The sequence below is a fragment of the Trachinotus anak genome, unplaced genomic scaffold, assembly GCF_046630095.1.
Source record: "Trachinotus anak isolate AG129_WGS33_773 ecotype Australia unplaced genomic scaffold, CSIRO_AGI_Tana_v1 ptg000019l, whole genome shotgun sequence".
NCBI classification, from domain to species: Eukaryota; Metazoa; Chordata; class Actinopteri; order Carangiformes; family Carangidae; genus Trachinotus; species Trachinotus anak.
The window spans coordinates 27,818,304-27,840,941 of NW_027273870.1; the positions used below are offsets into that span (position 1 = coordinate 27,818,304).

The 22,638-nt window shown below is 41.2% G+C and overlaps 1 protein-coding gene across 1 annotated transcript in view; it reads right to left on the minus strand.

The window, feature by feature from the left end:
* Positions 1–630: 630 nt before the first annotated feature.
* Positions 631–22,638, minus strand: part of lcor (ligand dependent nuclear receptor corepressor) — a 90,142-nt gene continuing 68,134 nt past the window's right edge. Inside the window, exons 6-7 of the mRNA XM_071504043.1 lie at positions 21,202–21,292; positions 631–15,410 (exon numbers count right to left, since the gene is read on the minus strand). Of these exons, the coding sequence (XP_071360144.1) occupies positions 14,264–15,410; positions 21,202–21,292 (1,238 nt within the window). The 3' untranslated portion in view covers positions 631–14,263. The remainder of the gene's footprint in view (positions 15,411–21,201; positions 21,293–22,638) is intronic.

Genomic DNA, 22,638 nt, shown 5'->3' on the forward strand with positions numbered 1-22,638 from the left:
GAATATTCTCCAGCATGCATCATATAGAGGAGCAGAGCGCCTGGTTTAGCTGCTGTTCATTACTCACTCTGCGTTTTCTCATGGTGAGATTTTTTTTCTGTCTTTCTGACGAGATGAAACATGATACTGTCATGTACTACTTTCCCTGAGTATCTGGAGAAACTACTACTACCGCTGATTGTCGTTGCGTTGACGAGACAAGAGGTTATAACGCGCCCTCTGACCTGCACTTCGTCTTCAGGGCAGATTGGAGGCAGCAGAGAGTCACCATGGGAATGCTAACCAGCTAGGCTAGCTGGTTAGCAGATGCGATAGAGACTAGAGTGAACATTGGCGTTGCTTCCCACCGCTGTCGACAGCTCTTGGTGAATAAAGGAATGAAGTTTGATCCTGAACTCATCGCGTTTCAAAACTTACAAATGCCTCCTTTAAGTTTTGAAGGAGTTTTTTTCTGTTGTGCTGTTGATACCTGTGAGAACGGGTGGAGTCCGTTAGGGAGACGGATGCTGTGTTGACTTCCTGGTTGTTTCTTTAGAGGGGCGGTACTTAACCTTTGAGGAGGCGTGTTTTGTTCCTTGCTCATGACAGCACCAGTTAGTCAAACACGTGACAACAAATCAATACAAATGATTGACATTTTATTTTCACAACAAAATTTATTAGAAGAATAGTGGTTTTGAAAAGAAGGTTCTAGCATCCAGTGAATACTACCTTACACAACATTACAGCTGAAATGTGTGGCAAAAATGGCAATTTTCTTTTTTTTTTTGTGTGTTTTTTGTTTTTTACCAAATTGAATATAACATAACCAGTAAAATATTTTACACATGCACAAAGACAGATCTAATCAGCGTTGCCTGACGTTCAATGCAAAATGAAATTTAAAAAAACCTGTAGGAAATCAAATCATCTTTCATCTTTTTGTCAAAAAAAAATCACAGACATTATGAGACAATTTATTATTCATTAGCCCAATCAGAAAATCGGATTTTGCATTCAAAACAGGGAGAGAGAAAGAGAAAAATAAAATAGTGCAGTCAATCAAACTAAAACCAATTATTGTGATCCTTGTTAAGTGCTCATTTACACGGACATCGATAATATAAGCCTAGAAGAATAAAAGTCCAACTCACAAGGTACAAAATAAGAACAAAAACAAAAAAAAATTATTGTACATAAATAAAACTACAATATGAGAAAAATATTTTTTAAATTATACAATTTTTTTGTCAAACTGTAAACAGTATATATTGAAAAAATGAGGTCCATTGGGGTATTTGGAGAGCCTGTGTGTAAGTGTGTAGGCGTATGTGTGTGTTTGTATGTGTTTGTTAGAGGTACAGTCCAGGTGGGACCAAACCATAAAAGGGGGCTTGGGCGTCCTGAGCATCGGCACAGCGCCCCCCCAGGGCCCGCTGGACTGAAGGAATGAGGTATATCGTCAAACCCAAAAGCAAAATCTCAGCGGAAAAGAGGAAAAAGCCCAGCAGGCCCTGCAGCGGGGCGTCCAGCCACCCGTTAAGAACCGAGGTGAGATTAGGAACTGTTAGAAACCTCAGCAGGACCAAAATCAAGACCAAAGAAAGAAAGAAAGAAAGAAAGAAGAAGAGGTTTGTTGTTTTAACCCAAACTAGAGTCCAAACCCCTGGACGACACTTCCTGTGTCTACCCAAATATCACAAGCTGTTTCCAAACCAATCAGAGCTATCTCTATCACAACGAAATCAGGTTACTACCAAAACCACCATAAGGAATGTAGAAAGTAATCTTAAGAGTTCTTACAACATGAAATACAACTTATTTTTTCAGAGTCTTTACACAGTTCTCAACAAACGTCACTGTTTTGATTGTTGTAAGAGATACAAAATTTAGGCAAAATTCAAAATACACTCCTGTCATCCAGACCAGGCCAATAAATAACTGCCTTTGCTTTACTAGTTCTTGTGGAAAAACGGACTCCATGACATTGGCTAAGCTGTGTGCAGCAACACAAACACTTAGCAACGTACAGCAGAGGAGGAGAGAGAGAGAGGCTCTGCGGCCACACAATACCTGACGAAAGTCAGAGAGAGAAGAGTGCTGACAGAGACTCAGCGGTCCTGGACTGAGAAGAGGATTGACATTCATAAGATACTAAAAATATTCAGAGATTGAAAAATAGAGCAGAGACAGCTTAAGGATAGAAAAAGAGAAGTAACCCCATGAGTAGAACACAAAACAACAAAACTCTGAGGGCGAGAAAAACTGCTTCTGATCGTTCAAGATTTTGGCGGCAATTTTTGTCTTCATGGGAACGGACTATTGAAAATAAACCATAGTTAAGGTTCATCACTGCTAGGCCTCGGTGTAGATTAAGTACCTGAATAAGAGTGAAAGCAGTGTTGTCGAGGGTCCCTGAGGGTGTCTGGGTAATGTAATATGGGTCTGCAAGGTGGCCCGAGAGAGGCGTCTTTCCCTGCAGAGAGCCAAGATACGTTTAGAGATGCGATTCTTCAAACTTGTGCACTGTTCTATTGATTTTCCATAAGCGCACAGGTAGATTCATGTTCCTAAAAAACAGCTCTCTGGCTAAAATATAGTTGGAGAAGAACTGAAGAAAATCAAGAAGAGCAAGCTTTTCACATTATATCTTACACAGCCACACGGATTCACACTCATACACACCTTTTTTTTTTTTTTTTTGTTACTTTACACAAGAAAAAATGATTGCAAAAGAGCTTTAGCCAAAAACCACTACGAAAGCTGCTGCAGTGACAAACAAACACCTTAGGTGCTCCTTCTCAGGAAAGGGATTTTTTTTTTCTTAGGGGCAATATTTCATATTCAAAACATCAGAATCTGTCCTGTGGACAACATCCAAAAAAAGCGCTTTTGGATCAGCCAGCCTCTTCGAACAAAAGGACTGATACAGAGGTATGTACACCAGCATGCAAAAATATCCAGAGGGTCGACGTTAATGAAACCGTCCGCCGCTCCCGGCAAAGTTCGAGGGAGATACGTTTTTCTTGCCACTTCCCTGTCTGTTGGGTTCTATAGAGAACCTGAACAGGATCAAACCCCCCCCCCCCCCCCCAACCACCACAAAATTTGCGTCAGTTAAAACAGTCTTTACTTTTCTAGACATAAAAACACACAAACTGTTCCTCCTCAGTGCCTCCAATATACAGTTCCACCTCACCTGTGAAAAAGACAGGCAAGGGTTGATGGGTAAAGCAGTTCTATATACAACCGTCCTGAAGAACCCACCGACAGCTCGTCAAACACCCCCCTTAATGTGACTTGTCAAGTCATCTTCATAAAGTTACTGTCTTTACAGCAAAATAAACAAAAACCTAAAAAAAAAAAAAAAAAAACACCTGCCGTCCCCTCACACCCCATTTTCACAGAATCAGGCTTGAAAAAACTACAACTATACTTGATCCTAGTTCCTACTACTTCTTCTGTTGAAAAAAAAAAAATCAAGTCGCCATGCCCCTTTGCCCTATGCTACATTATGGGGAAATAACAAGCAGGAACAGAGTAAGAAAATGAACATCAAAAGCAACAGAGTGAGTGATTTACCGAACATACTGCACTGGACTTCTGTATTGTTTCCCTGAATCATCAATGGAAAAGGCTCATCCTCTTCCTTTTCAAGATAAAAGTATATGACATTAGAGATTTTTATATACATATGCATTTGTGTTTGTGTCTGTGTGGGGCTTGTATAGGTATATCTATGTGCACATATAGAGTATTTCTTATTCTTAAATATGTATAGTTAAATTAGAGGTTAGTTGTGTTTGTGTTTTTTTTTTTTACATTCAGTTTTTAACAACGATAAAGAGTAGATAAGTAGATAAAGAGGTATGCGAATGGAACAATGTGGGGACCGTATGGTTTCAAGTGTTCACCCATTGGCCTTCATTCTTTCAGCAAACCCACTTGTAAAATCCAAAGACAGGAGGATTCTTTGTTTTGATGAAACCCCGTCTCTTGAAGGGATTCAAAGAGAATCATCTCTGTGAATCTTTCCACAATTTTCGGACATTGTGATGTCTTCAATGGTCTTGGAAAAAAAAAAACAAAAAGAAAAACCTTCTTTCCGTCCTTAACTGAGGAATGCATGGTGGGCTGCGAAAGGTTTGAGACCAAGAATGTTCACAAAGAAAAGGGACAGAAAACGTACAAGGATGTGAAACCAAAGTGGTGTAAAAAGCTATGGAACCTCCACTGGGCGCTACGGACTGCATGGAAAAAGAAGCAAGAGAGGAAAACAAAGGCGGGAGGACAGAGGATGAAAGTGCCCAGGAGATGTGTTGATGGACAGGATCTGACAATATGTGGAGGTTGTCAAGGTTACATGGATTTCTTTTTCTGAGGTATTCTGTGTTGTAAAAATTTTTTTTTCATCGTCTTTACATTTTTGCACACCAAGAAACACCGAGATGGAGAATATTATCAAAGACTGAAATAAAGAACACTCAGCATTGCTTTCCCAAATGTAGATTTAGTCAAAGTGCTCGCTTTTCTGTTTCTTTTCTTTTTTTTTTCTTTTTTTAATTTTACTCACGAGCACCTTTCCTTAAATGTGACATTTGGAAAGACAACAGTCCAAGTCTCACAAGTTAGATCTCCAGAGGACCAACGAAGTGGACCAATAAGTGAGCTCCGTATGAGCCTCCCCTGCTAAGAGTTATTCATATTTACAATCCTTGCTGTTTATAAAGCACTGAAAAAGTATTTGGCTGAAAATAATGTACAGAATCAGTCATAAATAATAATAAAAAAAGGCTTTTCAGAGACCCTTTTAAGTGTTCTGGTTTTCATGCGTCAGCTTCAGCCAGATGAGGGTGAGATGCTCCACGCCTGCCTGTTTCTGAAGAGTGTCTGTTTGGCAGTAGGAATCATCCGCATGACATTTAATCTTATGTACTGTTGACAGAATATTCATCTCACCTGCCAAACTTCCTGGCCAAGGACTAAACTCCGATATCCGCTCACCGAGTGCTGCTCTGTCTGACCTAACCATCGATCGTGCTCATGAGCCGGCGTTGTTCCTCAGCTCAACTATAAATAACACCGGCTGCTGCCGCAGTTATCTGCATGTAGTGTAGTTATCACAACTGATTGGTAATGGAGGAGGTACAAGGTCGTCCGGGACACCAAAGTTCAAATTCAAGAAGATGTCATAACCCGAAAAGAGACGGCAAAAAAGAAGCTACGGTAGGATCACAGCAATGCACTGGCAATTTCAACAAAACACAACCCTGCTCATTAGCTGATTTTTTTTTTTCCTGTTTTTAAACACAGAAGCTAAAAGTCAAGCCTGAGCCCATTACCCCGAAACATCAAAACAAGAGATCAGAGACATCATACAACATTAACTTCCAGACCTTTAAAATATTGAGTCTCTTTTGTGGAGAGAGTTCATTTAATTTTCACCAAGGCTGAAATATTAACCAACTGCCAAACACTCTGTATGTATGTAGTATGTTAGTGTGTGTTTTTTTCCTTTTTGAAACAGTTCTTAATATTGCAGAGGATCATGACCTTCCCCCTTGAGGGGAAGAACTTCAAACCCTGTCTTAAAAAAAATATCTAAATTTGCAAGTTCCTCATCGGAGGAGAGCGTGGCAAAGCCTCTGTGAAAAGACAAAAGAAAAAGAAAACAAAAGGTGGAGGCCCAGAGGCCTCTGGGTTGTCGATACAACCCCAAGAAGTGGCAGCGAGGTTTATGAAAAGGTCTCATGAGAAGTGAAGGACCTGGGGCTGCCCAGGACCCCCTCATCTTTCCTGGGATAAATGAGGGCCTGTCAGCCCCGCAGCGCTCACGCTCCACTGACCGAGGACGCTGAGAGGATGACACATAGTTAAGGGGCGAAGGGGAAGGAAGCGGTTTACGACTTTTCATCAAAGATAGTGTCAATAAAATCAAACAGTGTTTACAAAGGTGTGGGAGAGATGCACGGCCTCACCTGGCCACCTATGGCCGTGCACCAGCATCACGGTGCATCTCTGCAAACTTCACACTATTGAGTGACAAGACAATCAAGATCTGACACATTTCTGAGAGGAAAAACAAGAAGAAGAGATTGCAGCGGTGAGCAAACAATCAGAGGATACTGTCTTCGAGGACAGCCAGTGGGAGGCCTGAGAAATCATCCGGCCAACTCTACGCAGCATTCAGCTCTCATCAGAACCCCACTCTGAACCAGCTGACCTGAACTCAAACGTCTGTACAGCAAAGGAATGCTATGAAACGCTCGTAATGGTACTTCACGGGCAGAAAACAGACCACACTTTAGTTCTCAAATCGACTTTGTGCAACTGTCTGACTCCTGACAAAGTCGGCACCTGACAAGATCCCTCGGGGCGAGTCCTCATGACAGACTGAGGTAGCAGAAAGAACAGAGACCAGAGAAGAGACAAGTGCACGCTTGAAGATGCTCTCAGCATGAAAGAGAGCGAGATAAAAGAGTCGTGTAAAGATTTGCTGAAAGTATAACAAAGGGAAAGAGGACAGGAAAAGACGATAACATACATTCCGTGGTAAGTATTTGTTTGCCAATGTTGGACAGAGAGTTCCTGTAATCCAAAGCATTTAGTTTGAAACAAAAATACTCTGGACAAAGCCTCAGTCAACACATTAGGACTTGGGTATTTTTTACAACAAGACGTCTCTGGACCCACAGCCTCCGGGCTCGGATACGAACGCAGGAGATAAACCAGCGTTTGCAGAGTTCAGAGCAACAGAGATCGGGTGGTCCTCGTAGGTGGCTCTGAAGGTCCAGACACACTTCCACAACTGGAGCATTGCTTCAGGATTGTCATGGCAACACACAAGGGCACCTGATGATATGTGTCACACGGCATTTTGACCAGATTTTCCTTCATACAGCCCTGATTTTTATTTTTTGAAATTTCCATATCAACCTGTACATCAGGTCTGGCATTTTCGTTCCCTAATAATCCCCTTCCATCAGTAAGTGGAGTTTCAGATCAGCCGCGGCACCTCTCTAGTCGAGGACGCCGTGCGCTCAGGTAACGCTTGTTTATGTGAAGTGAATTTCAGCATCGCTGCATTAAAAGCCTGCTGTTTAACTGTGGCGTGGGGGCGGGGATGGCGACCTTCAGTGACCTTTATTCTTCTCTACTTCACTTAGATTTCATCGTCGCACTCTCTCATCCACCTCCTCAGACCGCCGCGTCTTTCTGGCTGTCTGTCTGGCCCACCATCTGCAAAGAGGCATTCTGACGAGGCGGAGGGGTGAGACACATGCCGTGTCGTCGGAGGCGAGAACAGCCAGTGTGAGAAAAATGTCTGCACACAGGCCTTTCACGGTGCAACATAATCACGGGGGTGTGGGGGGTTGGGAATTTAAGTTGACAAATTTGACCTGAATCTCACATGACATTTTGCTTTGACGGAAGAATGTTGCTCTTGACGCGACCGCAGTGGTTAGGTTACACGTGATTAAGAAACCAACCCTTTAAGGATTAGATTTGAGATCAGAGTCTTCACTCTGGCTTCCACCGATTGAAGAACAACAAACATATAATCACAGATTCTTGGTGGCAACATCACACTGACTGTGAATGAGAAGTCAAGTGTGGACCATGTGGCATATTAATGAGACAGGACGGGAATTTGGAAATCAGCAGATTTGAATAATGTCAAAGGAGGGAAACCAAGCTGCAGTGAGCAGAGTGCGATTTGAAAACACATTCAAACATGTTGATATTCTTATTTTCCAGGAACACACTCTTCTGAATTTAAAGGGCAAAATCCTGCAGAAAGCTGAAATTTGGCATTTTCTCCAAATGTCCACAAAACCATCAGGTCCCAGCCAAATGTATTGTTTTTTACATTATAAAGTAAAGGAAGATGTGTCTGGCCATTATGATCTGTGCTCTGCTGCAGAGCGGCTGCTTGTCACTTGGCGTCACACCCCATGATGGAGGAGATGTGCATTTTAACAGATCTGTTAGCGCCGCCGTGACAAACGTCTGTGGGGAAAAAATAAACTGCACAGCAAAGCTTAAACTGCTCTTAAAGTAGGAGAGATCTTGTTGCAAGAAAGACACAGTCTATAGTTTCTCAGACAGCAAACCACAAACCACATCCTGAACTATCCACTGGAAAGCAATCTTAGTCCAAGACTAGGACTGATTCTGAACTGGGAATCTAGCCCAACTGTTTGTGATGTTCATGCATTCATGCAGCAGTATTTGTGTCTAGATAGAGAATCCAAATCCAAAGCCACAACAGCCCTAATGGACCACGATGCAGTGCAGCTACAAGACACAACATCCACATCCAAAAACAAACGCAGCCTGAGCGTCTCAATAGTTCTACTTCTGTGCATCTCCACCCACAGTGAATGCACAACAAGTCCACGTCCACACTCCGAGGGCTGAAGTCTGCAAATGACTGACAGCAGCAGAAACAGTTTGAAGGAAAGAATATTAGAAAGAGGAAAAGAAATGACAACAAAATAACTGCAGGAATGCACAGAACATCACAGACTGGTCACATGGACGGAACAAAAGGAGGGAGTTTTTTTTTTATGTTTTGTTGAACAAAACGATTGGTTGATTTAAAAAAAACAACAACAACAACAACAACAAAAAGAGTCATTTTTGTGAGAAAATGAGTGATTTTCACAGAGGCAGTGCCTGCAGTGTCCCAGTATGCCAGATCAGAATCAGCCAGCAGGGCTGATGTTCTGCAGGCTGTGGACAAAACACACCCACCTGCTTCTAAAAGAGACACAGCAGACTCCCAGCTTCATAATTATACATATAACTCGCCCACACAAAGTGTGGCTACCTGATGAGGAGGGAGAGCTGCTGTAGGTGCGTCATGTCCCTATATATGTGTGTTTGTGTGTGTGTGTTTGTATGTGTGCGCGTTCTGCTCTTCCACGGCTGTATGTGCTAGAGAGAATACAGCATTGTATTCACAGAAACCTGGCTTCTGGCTTTTGAAGAATTTGTCTTTTCTTTTTTTTATATATATATATATGAAAACAAAGAAAGGAAAAGAAGACGTCATCAGAATAACAACAGTACGAATGACGACGACAAGAAAACGACAATTATTCAAAAACTGCTTCCGTCGCTTACATCTAAAAATCTGGAAACGAGCCGTACTAAAAGTCCTGATTCTTCTTTGTGTGTGTTTCTCATATACAATCAGCTGCTTTGAAGTGGTCGGACCTGAGGTATAAATGACAACCAGATATGCAGCGTGACACAAAAAGAAACAGAAGAGATCTCTCCGCAGAGAGCAGCATGGCAATCATATACATTATGGTTCTTTCTTTCCTGGTAGCCCGCAGCATCACGCACCATCCCGAAACAAAATGGCACATCATGTGGCGTCTACAAAGTGAGGTTACAGTAGTTGCTGTTCGACATTGTTTTTTCTTCTTTTATCACGTTTTTGACAGTTTTTCACTCAGAAGAAAAAAAAAATTTAATCAAATAAAATCCAACCTGAAAAGCAAAAGAGAGATCGATTGGCTTACCTGAAGATGCAAAAACAGTAAAATAAATACATATATCCATAGGTATACTGTATAGCTTTTTTTCATTTTCATCATATAAAGGTACATTTCACTTTGTGTGGGGTGTTTTTTTGGAATGCAGTGTCATAGGTTTTGGATAGAGTATTTTTCTTTTTAAAAAACAGCAGATAAAGGAAGGTTAACTTGTCCACCTGTCCCCCAATCTCCTCTCTGGGTCTCTGATTTCTTTAGGTGTGAGGAAATTAAAAAAAATTTTTTTTAAAATCCCCCTGTCAAGTTTCAACCTGGAGTTGAGTTACACCTAAAAACACACAATAAACTAAAAAAGAAAAAAAAAAAACAGAAACCTCAGAGAACAAAAACACCTTGTTCGTTCTCAGACCAGGGTGGGACCAACATGACTTATTACCTCCAGGGTGAAACCAGACGACTGAATCCCAAAATGTTTTCACCTCCAGAGGAAGAAATGAGAGGTTTGCAGCCCTCCCATGCCAACCCCAACCACTGCTGAGAACAGGACTAGCTGTATCTCCTTCTGTCAGTCAGTTGCTCATTCTATACTTCCTTCTGTTTTGTTGTTGAAAAAAAAGAAAAAAAAAGAAAATACCTGAAAAGAGGTAGGGTGGCAAATATTGGTCAGTCAGACACTTGAAGCGTCTCCCTCCTCCCTTCGCAAGAGGGAGGTGAAACAAAGAAAAGAAAAACAAACAGATAATAAAAGAAAAGAAACAGCGGAGGATACTATATTTCCCAGAGTATCGGCTATCCCTTCGCCAGGCTCCCAGGTAAGGGATACATAAAAGTACGAGGCACGGAAAGGAGTCATTATTCTGAGAATGAGGTATAGCACTTGGTCTCTGCTGACCAAGCCGACATATAGTTTATATATAGAGATATAATATATGTCTATAAATTACATCTAGTTCAGGTAGTTAAGTCTGCGCCATTTTCCGACTGACAAATATTGCTGCCCATCCCATTGGCTCGATCCTGAGACATTTACAGTACTGAAGGCTACTGTCGCACGCCCGCGTCAGGAAACAACTATGTCTCCAACACAAGCAGCGTAAAGTGAAAATAAACGTAAAAGGATAAAAACAACAGTCTGGTAAAAATGAACTGACAGTGCCATCTCTTTTTTTTTGCAGATCACTGTTGTGGTGTTGTGGTTTTGTGAGTTTAAGATATTCATTTCAGTTCATCACTACATTTATCATGTGAGTATCTGTTAATATATATGTATATAAATAGATATATACTGCTCTCTTAATTCTATCATATAGTATGACGTTTCTTTTTAAACTGCAGTGAGACTCAGTTGCAAGAAGGAGGACTTTTTCGGACAGGGGGAGCTGTTAACCACATGACTATAAACAGTGAAATCAGTAATCAGTAGAACCCAAAAAGAAACAAATGGAATGAAATAAATATACCTTAAATGGCATGCACCTCAGTAGACAAGGTCAGGCTGAAAATGGGACTTTTTAACAAAACTTTAAAATTACTCATATTTTTAGAAAGCAATGAGGAATTTATGGCCAAATGCACAATAAGGGTTAAGAATTTCCTAAAGGAGAGAGAGATTTTTTTTTTTTTTTTAATGGTTTAGAGATTGGTGTAAATTATACACCGAGATCGTTTGGCCCTCGAGGAATCGATCCTCAGGGGAATTCAGCCTAAGTGCTGTTGGAGTTTATCCATGCAAACCTGTGCATTAAGTTCCAATTACACTATTTCTACACAGAGAAACTCATGCTTTACATGCATTACATGAAACGGTTGGTTTGTTCTGTTCTTCGGGCGGGGGCAACACTGCAAGAAGCTGCGTTTTGTCAAACCGATATTCACAGCAGCTATCATGCCTTTTTATAAGAGGCGTGTTCATGAGAAGTGCTTTACTGTCAACACTGGGGCTTTGATCCTGTTTTAACTATCAGATCAGTGCATTGTCCTTCGCTGGGTCCAACTCAACGCACACAACAACCCTTTAGACACTTCAAATGCTCAGCATTGTCAAAGTGTTGGACGCATTTCATGCATGATGACCCCCGGCATTATTGTTGTTCCAGGGGGTCTTTTCTAAAACTTTTCCCATTGGCTGTGCGTACCTGCCAATCAAGCCAAGGGAGCTACAAAGAGGGGGAAATAACGATTGTATGCAACAGGTAGTAAATGAGTGTAATTCTCAATGAGTTGAGCGTCTCTGCCTCAGGATTAACTGAGTTGAAATCCTCTCAACATAATTTATTCAGTTGGCCTGACCCCAAAATCAGCCAGAAACGTGGTGCATGCCATTTTTTAAGCGAATAAACCAAAAAAAAAAAGATAAAATAAATAAAATATACAATACATTTCAAAAGGAGTGAATCTTCATCATTTCATCGAACAGAGAGGTACAATTCTCATGTTAAAAATCTCACAGACTGGGTGAGCACCAGGCAGTGTTAGGAGCGAAGAGCAACATTTACCACAGAGCAAAAAACATGACAACCAAAAGCTTTTGTCATCTCCTTCAATCTTTTCCTGATAGAAAACACAAAATTGTTGTTTTTTTTTTTTTTTAATTCTTTCAACCTGTGCCCTCTGAGGGATTTTCTTTCCCCGCCTGGCAAAATATGGTGATGGTTTTTCTGTCCCTGGTGCTTCAACAATGAGGGGAGGGAAACCGACAAGACAAGACTACACAAAACTAAACTTGTTCAAGCTGTTGACCTTGTTTTTTTCTTTTTTTAATCTGTGGAGGTAATTGAGAGGAAAAAAAGAGTAGTTTGGGTCCAAGCTGCAGCTTTCTGAAAGTCTTAACACACTAAAGCTTTTTTCTTCCATCTCTTTTCCCTCCTCATTGTTTCCTGATCCATATCCCGCAGAAAAGAGCTACACCACATGCATAACCTCAAACAGATTTCCTTCTCTCTTGTTTTTTTTCTCTTATTTATGAAAAGTGCTATTTTAGAAGTTCAGCGCCATAAGTTCAATCCCGTAACCCAACATCGGTGTTGTCTGTTCTTTTCATGATTGATAGTTGTTTACTCACGTGGCCCCTCCGTTAGCAAAGCATTAGTGAGAGGTGTGTGTTGTCCTCCTGTCTGTCTACTATAGGTCCAAGAGGAAATCACCATATTTGAAACCCACATCATCTGTCTCAGTTACCCTGAGTTAAAAATGAGGAGAAAAGAAATAACCCAGAATCAGGGATTGGCTTTTACATAATCATCCATAATAACTTATAATATATTAAAATCTGCCTTTCCCTCACCTCTATCTACGATCCCCTCCCCACTGCATATTGCCCACCCACCACCCTAAATGAAGACCCCTCTATAAATGCACATTGTTGCAGTGAACTGCCTCTAAAACTGTCTTTGACGTTTGAGGGAGAAGAATTTTTTCAAAACTCATCAGCTAAGCTGCTTCTGCTTAGTTTGATTAGAAAAGGAAAAAAAGAAAAAAAACATCAGAAATGTATTGTTGTTAGCTAAAGCTCATTAGCTTAGGCTAGCTAAAGCCTTGTATAGGAGCTAGATAATCAAATGGATAGCAGCAGAGTTTCACATTCTGATCCTAAAAAGCTTTCATCAGGCAAAAGATCTCCATGAGGGGATGAGCTCACTTCAGTTACCGTTTGGAGGGCAACCTGAAGGCGTTTCTGGCATTCCAGGATCAGCAGTGAGACACTGATGGAGGTCCATGAGGTAGCATTCCACCTTAAAAACAGCTGATCCATCATCAGATTACCCCTCAACTTGTCCATTGGCAAAAAAGAGGGTTTAAGAGTTTCCTGGATCTGATTATGGATCAGCATATGCAGGCGACGTGCACCCCTGACCCATTGAGAGGTCGCGACTGGGCTTCAGAGACAGACCTTAATAAGTGCATGATGCAAGGGCAACAATGCCGAGGTAACCTGGTCTGTAAGCGCTAGACCCAAAGTGTAGTGCAAAAGAAAGCAAAATAAATCAAACGAAAAGATAGAAGAAAAGAGGTCGATTATAGAAGTCAGTAGTGTTCACGAAACTCACAAACATGCATCCCTGAATGACTTTTGTGTGTCTTTTCTCGTTCAAAAAGGACGGGTTAATGTTGCTTTCATCCGCACAGAGATTAGCAGAATATCTTAAGGAGGAAAGAAAATGTTTATAGTTAAAGCGTCATGGCTACCTGGCAATAAGAGAATGGGTTTTGATTTAGAACCCCTAGTGATGAATATCAATGGTATGATTAAACCATACAGTTGGCTTCAAATGTAATAGACAGTTCACTTACCAATTTTCAGCTAGTAATCCATGAGAGAGGGGAGCGGTAAAGGGACTAATTTGTGAGTTTTTTAAGGAGTTAATTTTCAACCTTCCCCTCATTTTCTCCCCAAATTGGAATGGTCCAAAGCCCAAACTGCATTTATAAGCAGCAGTGGTTCAGTGTATCAAGTTCAGAAAAAGGGAGATTAGGTTTTTGGGCAAGGGATTATCAGCATGCTTAAGGAAATTTCATCAATTGTCATTTAATTAATGTCTTTAGCTGCATTTGTTAAGCCCCTCGATATTAAAGCTAAACAAATGCTTGTACAGCATCGGTCAAGTGATGCTTGTTAAAAACCATCCGATTAGTTGTTTCTCTCCAGTTTAAGAATCCTTCTCATATTATCCCTGCGTTTGTGCTCACCCAGATACTGCAAAGTAAATTGGCACAAATAAAGCCCCATCCGTTTTCAAATTACGTAAGTCATTTGACTGAGGTTTACATGTGTAAGTCGTTTAGTCGATTGGTTTGAAATTGTCATCAATCTCTTCTTTTACATTGTCCTTTAGCTCTGCAGCTGCCAGTGGCGGGCCGTCATCTCGTGGGGTTGAGGTGGGCGTGTTCTCTGACTCGGTGGGAAAATCCTGGCCTCCTGCTTCCATCTTCATCATCAGCTTGAGCTTCTTCTTTGGGGGGTTCTTCAGGGTTCCCATACGCTCTTTGACCTTGTACTCCAGGGTGCTGTGTGGGATGCCGTACATGTTCTGAGCCTTGGACACACTCATCTTCCCGCTCATCACTACTGCTATGGCCTCCTCCAGGATCTCAGTGTTGTACTGGCGATAACGGCCCCTTTTCTTCCTTGGCTGCTTGGAGCTTGGGTCCCCTTCCACGTCGGAGGTGGAGTACGCTGGCCCAGAAATGGAGTGCTCCAAGTCAGAGCTCCAGTAATCAGATGCCCCATCCAGTAGGCTTCCAAGACTTCCTCCCCGGCGGTTCTGCTTAGGTAGGATGGCTCTCAGCTTCCGGCTCAGGGTGTTCTCCCCATGGCCACCAGCCCCAATCCCCATGGTGCCATAGCTGAATAGCTCAGAGGCATGGGAGTCCCAGGAGAGATCCATGCCCCTAACTTGGGGGATCTTCAGGTCAACAGGAGGTGAGTGGCCCTGGTCTCTCTTGCCCTCATTGTTGTGGTGTTGGGCCTTGGAGACCTGATTGTGGTGGTGGTGGAGGGAACTCTTGATGGAGAAGGCTCCGTGGTGCTTGTGGTGGTGATTCTCCAGGAATGCAGGCAGGTCTTTGAGGTCACTGAGGGCACCGCTCAGAGCTCCACTGGCCTGTTTTAGCTTCATCAGGCTGTCGAGGTGGGCTTTGCTTCCCCAGAAAGAGGAAGAGCCCTTCTGGCCAAGCAAAGAGTGGGACTGCCCATGATTGAGCAAGCCAGCCGACTCTAGATTAGCCAATGAAAGAGCAGCAGGCTGGCTCAGGAGGCGGTGCTTCTGGCTGAGGAGCTCTTCCTTGATACGCAGCGAGCGGGCCAATGGAGGCTTGAAGGAGTTGGAGCTGACATAGTTCTCCCTCAGTCCGTCCTGCAAGCTTCTCTGCAGCAGGCCATCCTCTTCATCCACCTCTGGCAGGGTGTGTTCCACTTTGACTGAACGTCTGGATAGAGAAAAAAAGAGAAGAGGATTTAGGATCAGTGACCAAGATTTTGTTGATTTTGCATGAATCCCACTTAGGTTACATGAGGAAAATACAATATTTTGTCACTTGCGAGAATTTAGGATTTAGCATTTTACCATAAATCCAGTGGCTAAGTAAAGCTTTGGTATACACAGACCTGTTAAGTGAAACCTAACAAATCAAACCCAACAAATAAAGTCAAAACTTATTATCTTAAGATTATTTTTATTCAGTTTTCTTCAGTGTTCAGTTTTAGGCAACAGAAGAACTTTGTTAGGTTTAGAAAAAGGTCATGGTTTGGGTTACAATACACCCTTTCACAATGTTTACCTTGTGTTGGAAAGCCTTTCTTCTAGGACTTCTCCCATGTGTCTCATTGAAGTACATCCAAGTGTAAATAGCCACATTGGCTATCCACCTCGGGTGCTAATAGCATTGTTGACTACATATACCTGGGTGCAAATTGCATATGCCTTATTTTTTCAGTGGCGCGTTACAAGAGTGTTATAATAGTGTTTATGTTCTATTTTCAGATCCATATGGTCACTGATGCAACTGAGAGGAATGACCAAGCTGCTTTCTAGGGAAGTAGTTATAGATATCTGACTGTCAGATAGTGACTTATGTCATAAATATAAGAAATGGTGGTAATGGTGATGGTAATATACTCTGACTTACACTTATGCCATTTTCAAAATGAACTAAACGCCATTATTCATGAAACATTTCACTCCAAATTCATTATACAAAGAATTCAACTTCCTATGAATTGAGAAGACATTGCTTTGCTCTAAAGGGTCACAAGCCCAAAAAATCTGGGAAGCCTGTATTAACCTGCCCCGTGTTTTATGTTTCCTGTGTCTTGTTTTTATTTATTGTTTATAATTTAAATTGAGTTTCATAAATTGTCCAAAAAGGTGGTCTGAAATAAAATGAGAACATATAGCTTGTCTTCATGGCAACAAGCACTGGTCTGCAAGTGTCTTGCATTTCAATGTTTCAAATTTCTGAAAACCATCTCTGCTGCTGAAACATACACTTACATGCAAAGTGCCTCCACTTGAACTGCTGCAGCCAGTGTTCCTCCTGCTAAGTAACTATAGCAACGGTGGAAAGGCTCTTTAAGAAAATGTTCCCTTAGGTTCATAATAACAGGAAATAGCTTGTCTTTCAAGTCAGTGGATGGCAAGGGGAAAAAGAAACTTGAGGGAAATATGGTTTCTCTCCTTTGGAGACACATTCTGGTGAGCTACAGTGCAACTGACAGTGCGATGTGGGGAGTCCTCAGCACGAGCTTTAAAACAGATTATCACAGTGGGCGGTCTCAGGCTCATTGAAAACAATACAGGGTTAACGAGAAGCTTTGGAGTCTTCACGCTAATAGAGCGTTCTGTTACAGTGAGCATTCAGTCGTCGGGGGAGGCTGCGCCAGACAGTAATGGTGGATCTGAGGATTCAGTGTGAGTGTGCGTTTGTGAAAATAAAAAGACCAATGAAATGCACATAACAGAGGGGGATTCCCAACCCAACGAGATCGATTGAAAGAGTGTCTCAGCATCTGGCTGTATGATCTATGTTCCCTAAACAACAGCACGAGTGTTCTGAGGCTCAAATGGCTGTTGAAGGATGGTAATTTCATCCAGGAGCTGTTGAAGGATGGTAATTTCATCCAGGAGCTGATATTAGATTTTTGAAAATGTATATATTTTATATATTTTCAGTTAGATTGTAAGTATTCTTGTTATTTGGGTAAAATCAGACCCAAATTAGAGCATAATGGGACATCAAAACTAATAATACCTCATGACCAACCTACTTATTAATAGTAAAATTATGAATTACAGCAATGCTTTTAATTAAAGACCCAATAAAAGATTTTTTTAAAAATGCACATCCCAAAAAAGATAATTGCAGTTTGTTTTTTTTACATTTTCATGCAAATGTGGTCAGAAAAGAATTTTAAATCACAGGACACACTAACCCGCTGTGTTCTCTGGGGACTGTTTGGTTATCGAAGACGAGCTGATGTTGGTGGGGGTGAAACTACAGGCTCCACCTCATCCTATATTAAATATTACATGACCTGATCATTAGAGACTCGCAGCGAAGCCTGGGGCCTTAGGTCCTTTGGGGCCTTGGAACCTCAGGCGGGAAACTGAGTCTTGTCCTGTGGGGTGAAAGGTACTGTTTCTAATCTAGTACTAAGCTTTTAGTACTATTGTGGAATTACTTCAACATGCCAAGGTTTACTCTCTGAGCCATCGCTTGTGGAGTGTGTCAGTGGGAAATATGTTGTCTTAAAGTAAAAAAGAAAGCTTGTGGGTAGAAAAGTGCTATTTTTACACAATCACAGTCTCTTCAACGTCTGTCTACAAATTGACTCCATTAACTCACCGTCCTTGATTTGGTGAAAACAAATGTGCCAGCCAGTAAAATACTGCAAATTCTTCAGACTCCCACTCTTCTGTCAGTGTTGCAAAACCTTCACTGTTACAGTATGTTCAATGCCCTAAAAGTCAGAATTGTCTTTCCCTGTGTTATTTCCCTGTTTCAACGGAAAAGGCTTCATTAGGTTTATTACAACTTGGGTTTCATGCTCATGGCATATCAATTATCAATTCTATCAGGTATGACAACATTCTAGCACTGAGGTGCAGAAGCATGGCCAGAAACCCACAACAAGGTTCAAGGTGGCAACACAACAATCAAACAGTCTGTAAACAACCAGTTAAACCACAATATTGAAACCTCTTTGTGGTAGCTAAAAGCCAAATTGACAGATGTGGTGAGACAGCAGGTCATTGGTAAACTGTAATTGATCTTTACAGCAGGTGTAACAAACCAGAGATATATTCAAAGCTCCCAGTTAAATACCAGATTCATAACTGAAAATCTGTGGCAGCTGTTTCTACATTTATAACTTTCTGTCGGTTTGTTTCATCCAAAAGTGGTGCTATCAGCACTTTGTTTCGTAGCTTTGTATCTAAGCAGCTTTAGCTCTCACGAAGAAGAACCACTCGTGGTGGTCCTTTGAGGTGCTTGTTAACTCTAATGTCAATGCAACACTTCTCACATCTCAGTTCAGAAAGCAGTTGGAGGTGTATTCACTGCCGGATCAAAGAGGCGCTGCCCACATGGTGGGCGCAGGTCTTCCGTGCCCACACTACAGCCTTTCTGCTCTCCGGCGTTTGGGGCTACCCTGCGTATCGAACCTCTCCTAATCCATCTTTGACCTACAGATCAAAAGTATTCCTGGAAATGGCACCCTCGATTAGTGTTGATTGTTTATTCCCCCTTGATGCAAGAACTGAGCATGATGACTACTGATTCAAACATGACTTTAAGGCAGAGTAGATGTTCATCAATAAAAGATCAGGCTGCAACTCAGAGGATTGTCAATAAAGACACTGACACACAGACTAAAAAAGATAAGCAGTCAAAGCCTCCGTCATGTGCTGTTGAACTCTCACTCTGGAGACCGATGATGGGGTCTGAGTTGTAGATACGTATACACAAGTATGTACAACCTTGCCATGAGACTGATGGTAGCGTAGGTATCGATCAACTGAACCGAATATGTAAAAGATGAAAGGTGGGAGGCACTGGCAGGTCTCACTCGAGGTCGACTGCGGGGGGGATCGAAGTATATGCCCCCAAAATGTAGACATACAGGCGGCATGTTGATTTCAAGACCTTTCACACCTTCGGCTGGCTGTTCCCACAAAGTCGATTCTCTTTAAGTCAACACTCCCAACTACCAACAGGTTGTTTCTAACCTTTCTGAGACTTCTGGGACTTTATCTATGCAAACAACATATAGTGATAGAAAGATGTACAATGGATCAGTGGGAGAAAAGATTTCGATGAGTGTCAAACCCTGTTTAACAGTGTTAGTATTTTAACTTCCAGCAGACTAACTTTAGTTGGAGGCATATGACTGAACACAAGGTAGTATTTTTCTAAGCAGACAAGTTCATGAAGGCATGCACTGGGGAAAGTATTTACCAAATTAACTGACATGGAGATTAGGTAGATGGGAGGTTCCAAGTGTCTGTATTGATACTTTTTCATTGAATTGCCCAGATATCATGTTCACAGGAGGGGCGGACGGATGATTAGACAACCTGAAAACATAACATCATGCCTTTGGCCATGTATGTCGTGGGCGTGGGGACATAGCAATCACAGTACCTTACGAGGAAGAACTGCATGGCTGATAAAAAAAGAACATCTGCAGCAGCTTTTGTGTGTTTTCTGCACAACATGAACTAATATCCATGGCTGCAGAAACATTTACATGCATTTTTCAGGAAGGTATTTGCAGAGGTGAACAAAACACTTGCACATGTAGTGCACTGTCCATCTGTTTGGTGGTTTAACTCGCTCCCCGAGGCGCTGCAACACAGCAGTGGATTCACTGTTTTGCTCATCTTTACTTCATGCATCTTTTATGAAACTGTTCAAGGATCTTACGGCTTCTTTTGTAACCTTTCTCCCATTTACCACATTGGATTTAAATTCTTACAAACTCTCCTGGAGGTTCTGCTGCAATTCACTGTTGGTGATGTGATGCATTCAGGTGCTGTGAGAATATAAGAGACTTTAACATTGTATAAAATAAGAAGCAACAAAATTGACATAATTTTGTTTATTTTTTATATATTTTTGGACCTCAGCACTCTGGAACCCAAATTTGGATTGTTCCCCACCGGCACCTGAATGTGATGCAGACGTAGCTACACCGAGAAAATATACTGCATCCACAATCCTGTGAAGTGCTTCTCATGTCACTCTCTCCATTTTTAACCAGGAGTTAACACTAGTTCACAGACTGACAGGACTGTTAGCATCCTAAATCAGAGCTATTCATGTGACAAACAAAAAGAATATGCATATTTGATGAATATGGTATATTGATGGAGGCTTTCATAAACAGCTTACTATTCTAAAAATATTTGTGACATTTAGTGTTAGGTAGATAATGCCTGATACCAAGGCTTTCTTACCATATAGCTAAACCTGAAAAGTTATACTGTATCTACAGTGCTTCTTGATTCTTCCCCTAGAAATTTAAGGAACAATACCCTCTTTTCACTGTCTTTCTTAAAACAACAAAAGCACATATCAAGCAGATACAGAGTGATTTGTCTTTTAGGGAAGCAGTTTCCAAACTTCTTGACTTTGAAGTATTGTAATATGTACTTGGCATCCTTTTTAAACAGGATGTATATGAAATATAGGTAGTTTAACCAGAGCCTGAGTTTGTTTTGTCTGAAAAGGTTTAGCGGTCTGATCATGCTACAGTTTCCACTATTTCACAAGAAAAACAAAAGAAATGTTGAAAGAAAAAAAAGAATTTTAGTTGCCAAGATATGCTCTTTTATTTTCTTATTTCTTCATCTACACCCCCTTGGAGGTTCTGGAGATGAGCCTGAATAGTATCTTCATTGATGTGTATATCATATTCAACAAACAACATTAATTACTACAGATGATAACGGTTGTCATCTCATCAGTGCTTGTTGGCTAAAAACGGGAAGCCTGACTGCGGTTTTGGTATCTGGAAACCAATCTGAATAAGAATAAGACTATGACATCATCACCTCAGGCCAAATCTCCACACAGCATTTAGTGTTAAACCAACAAAAGCTCTCCGGGAGGTGCTGTGCTCCAGCAGCAGCGACCGCTTTAACCTCTCCCGTGTTGTTTTAGGCACATGACTGCACCGCTCTGCTCGCAGTGGCCAGTTTGACTAATCCTGTTGTCTTACCCTTTGACCCCAGGTGCAGGGGAGAAGCCGGGGAATGTTTTGAGGCTGTCTGCGCTGTGGTTCTTCTTGGTGGAGAGGTCGAGGACGCCATCTGAGGATGAACACACACAAGAAGAAGAGTAAACAACTGAGTTCAAATCTTATGCAAAACAAATTAAAAGATGCATCGAGTCACATATGTAAAAACTTCTATGAATTTGTGTTGTAAACTGAAGAGACATCATTTTGTGTGCTTATTAAGCAGTATGTAACTCTGTAATATTAGGGGACTGATTTGTTTCATTCAGTGATTTGGCTTTAAAGGTCCCATATTGTATAAAGAGTCATTTGATTATAAACCAGGTCTAGGTTCTATATTAATACTGTGAAAGTATCAAAGCCTCAGTCCACAGAGAAATGCACACAGCCTGTATTCAGAAACTGAGCCTTAAAACCAGCCGTCAGGACTTCTGTAACTTTGTGATGTCACAACAAAGCAGTCATTGCTTTCAGCCACGCCCTAAGCCCCGTTCACCTGGACCCACCATCCAACCACGCAGGATTTGGTTCCTCTGAGTATTTACCTGAAAGCTGCTATATTATTATTGGATCACACAGAAAACAGTCATCCATCAGAAAAGAGGCTCAGAATCTCTCTTCTGATTGGCTGACTGACCTGTTGTTTCTAGAGCTCCAGAGAGAAGCCTGAGAGAGGAGATGTAAAACTACACTGAGATAGTTTTTGGTTCTTACAACTACAAACATATCTTCTTATGGATATCAACACTTCAAATAAAACACTGTGTAAGTGTAACATATGGGACCTTTAATGTAGCAAAGACAAATACTGAATAATATTGATAAGACTTGACAATTAAAAATACATAAAATCCGCAACATAAAATCCTGTAAAAATAAAAATGCAAAGACTAGAAAGACAGTCAATTGTAAAACTAATTTACAGTCTACCAGTATTAAATGAGTGAATATCAATTAAACCAATATAGTCACATAAACTAAATTGATCGTTTGCACTAACAAAATTACCACCAGACATGTTTTAAAGATGACACAATGGCAAGAATGTTTTGAACTGCAATCAAGATTTGATCAACCTGAGCAGGAGCACTGTTACCGTGGCAACCATATCATATTCCTGGTGCGAATGTGAGACGTCGCTCAGTTTAAATTCAGTTCACCACATGGATGGCTGCACTGTGTATTAATCTTGTATGATAATCAGTGCTGAGAGAGCAGCTGCTGTTTTTTTTTTGTTGTTTTTTTTTAAATTTAATTTTAAAACAACATTTTTCATTAGAAAAGATGAAGAAGAAAACACAGATATTTAAGATAATAATGTGTGTTTGTGTGAGTGTTAGGCTTATTTATGAGGCAGTTCACACTCATATCGCTCAGACTTGCAAATGAACAACGCTGCCTGTTTACAATATTAAACAT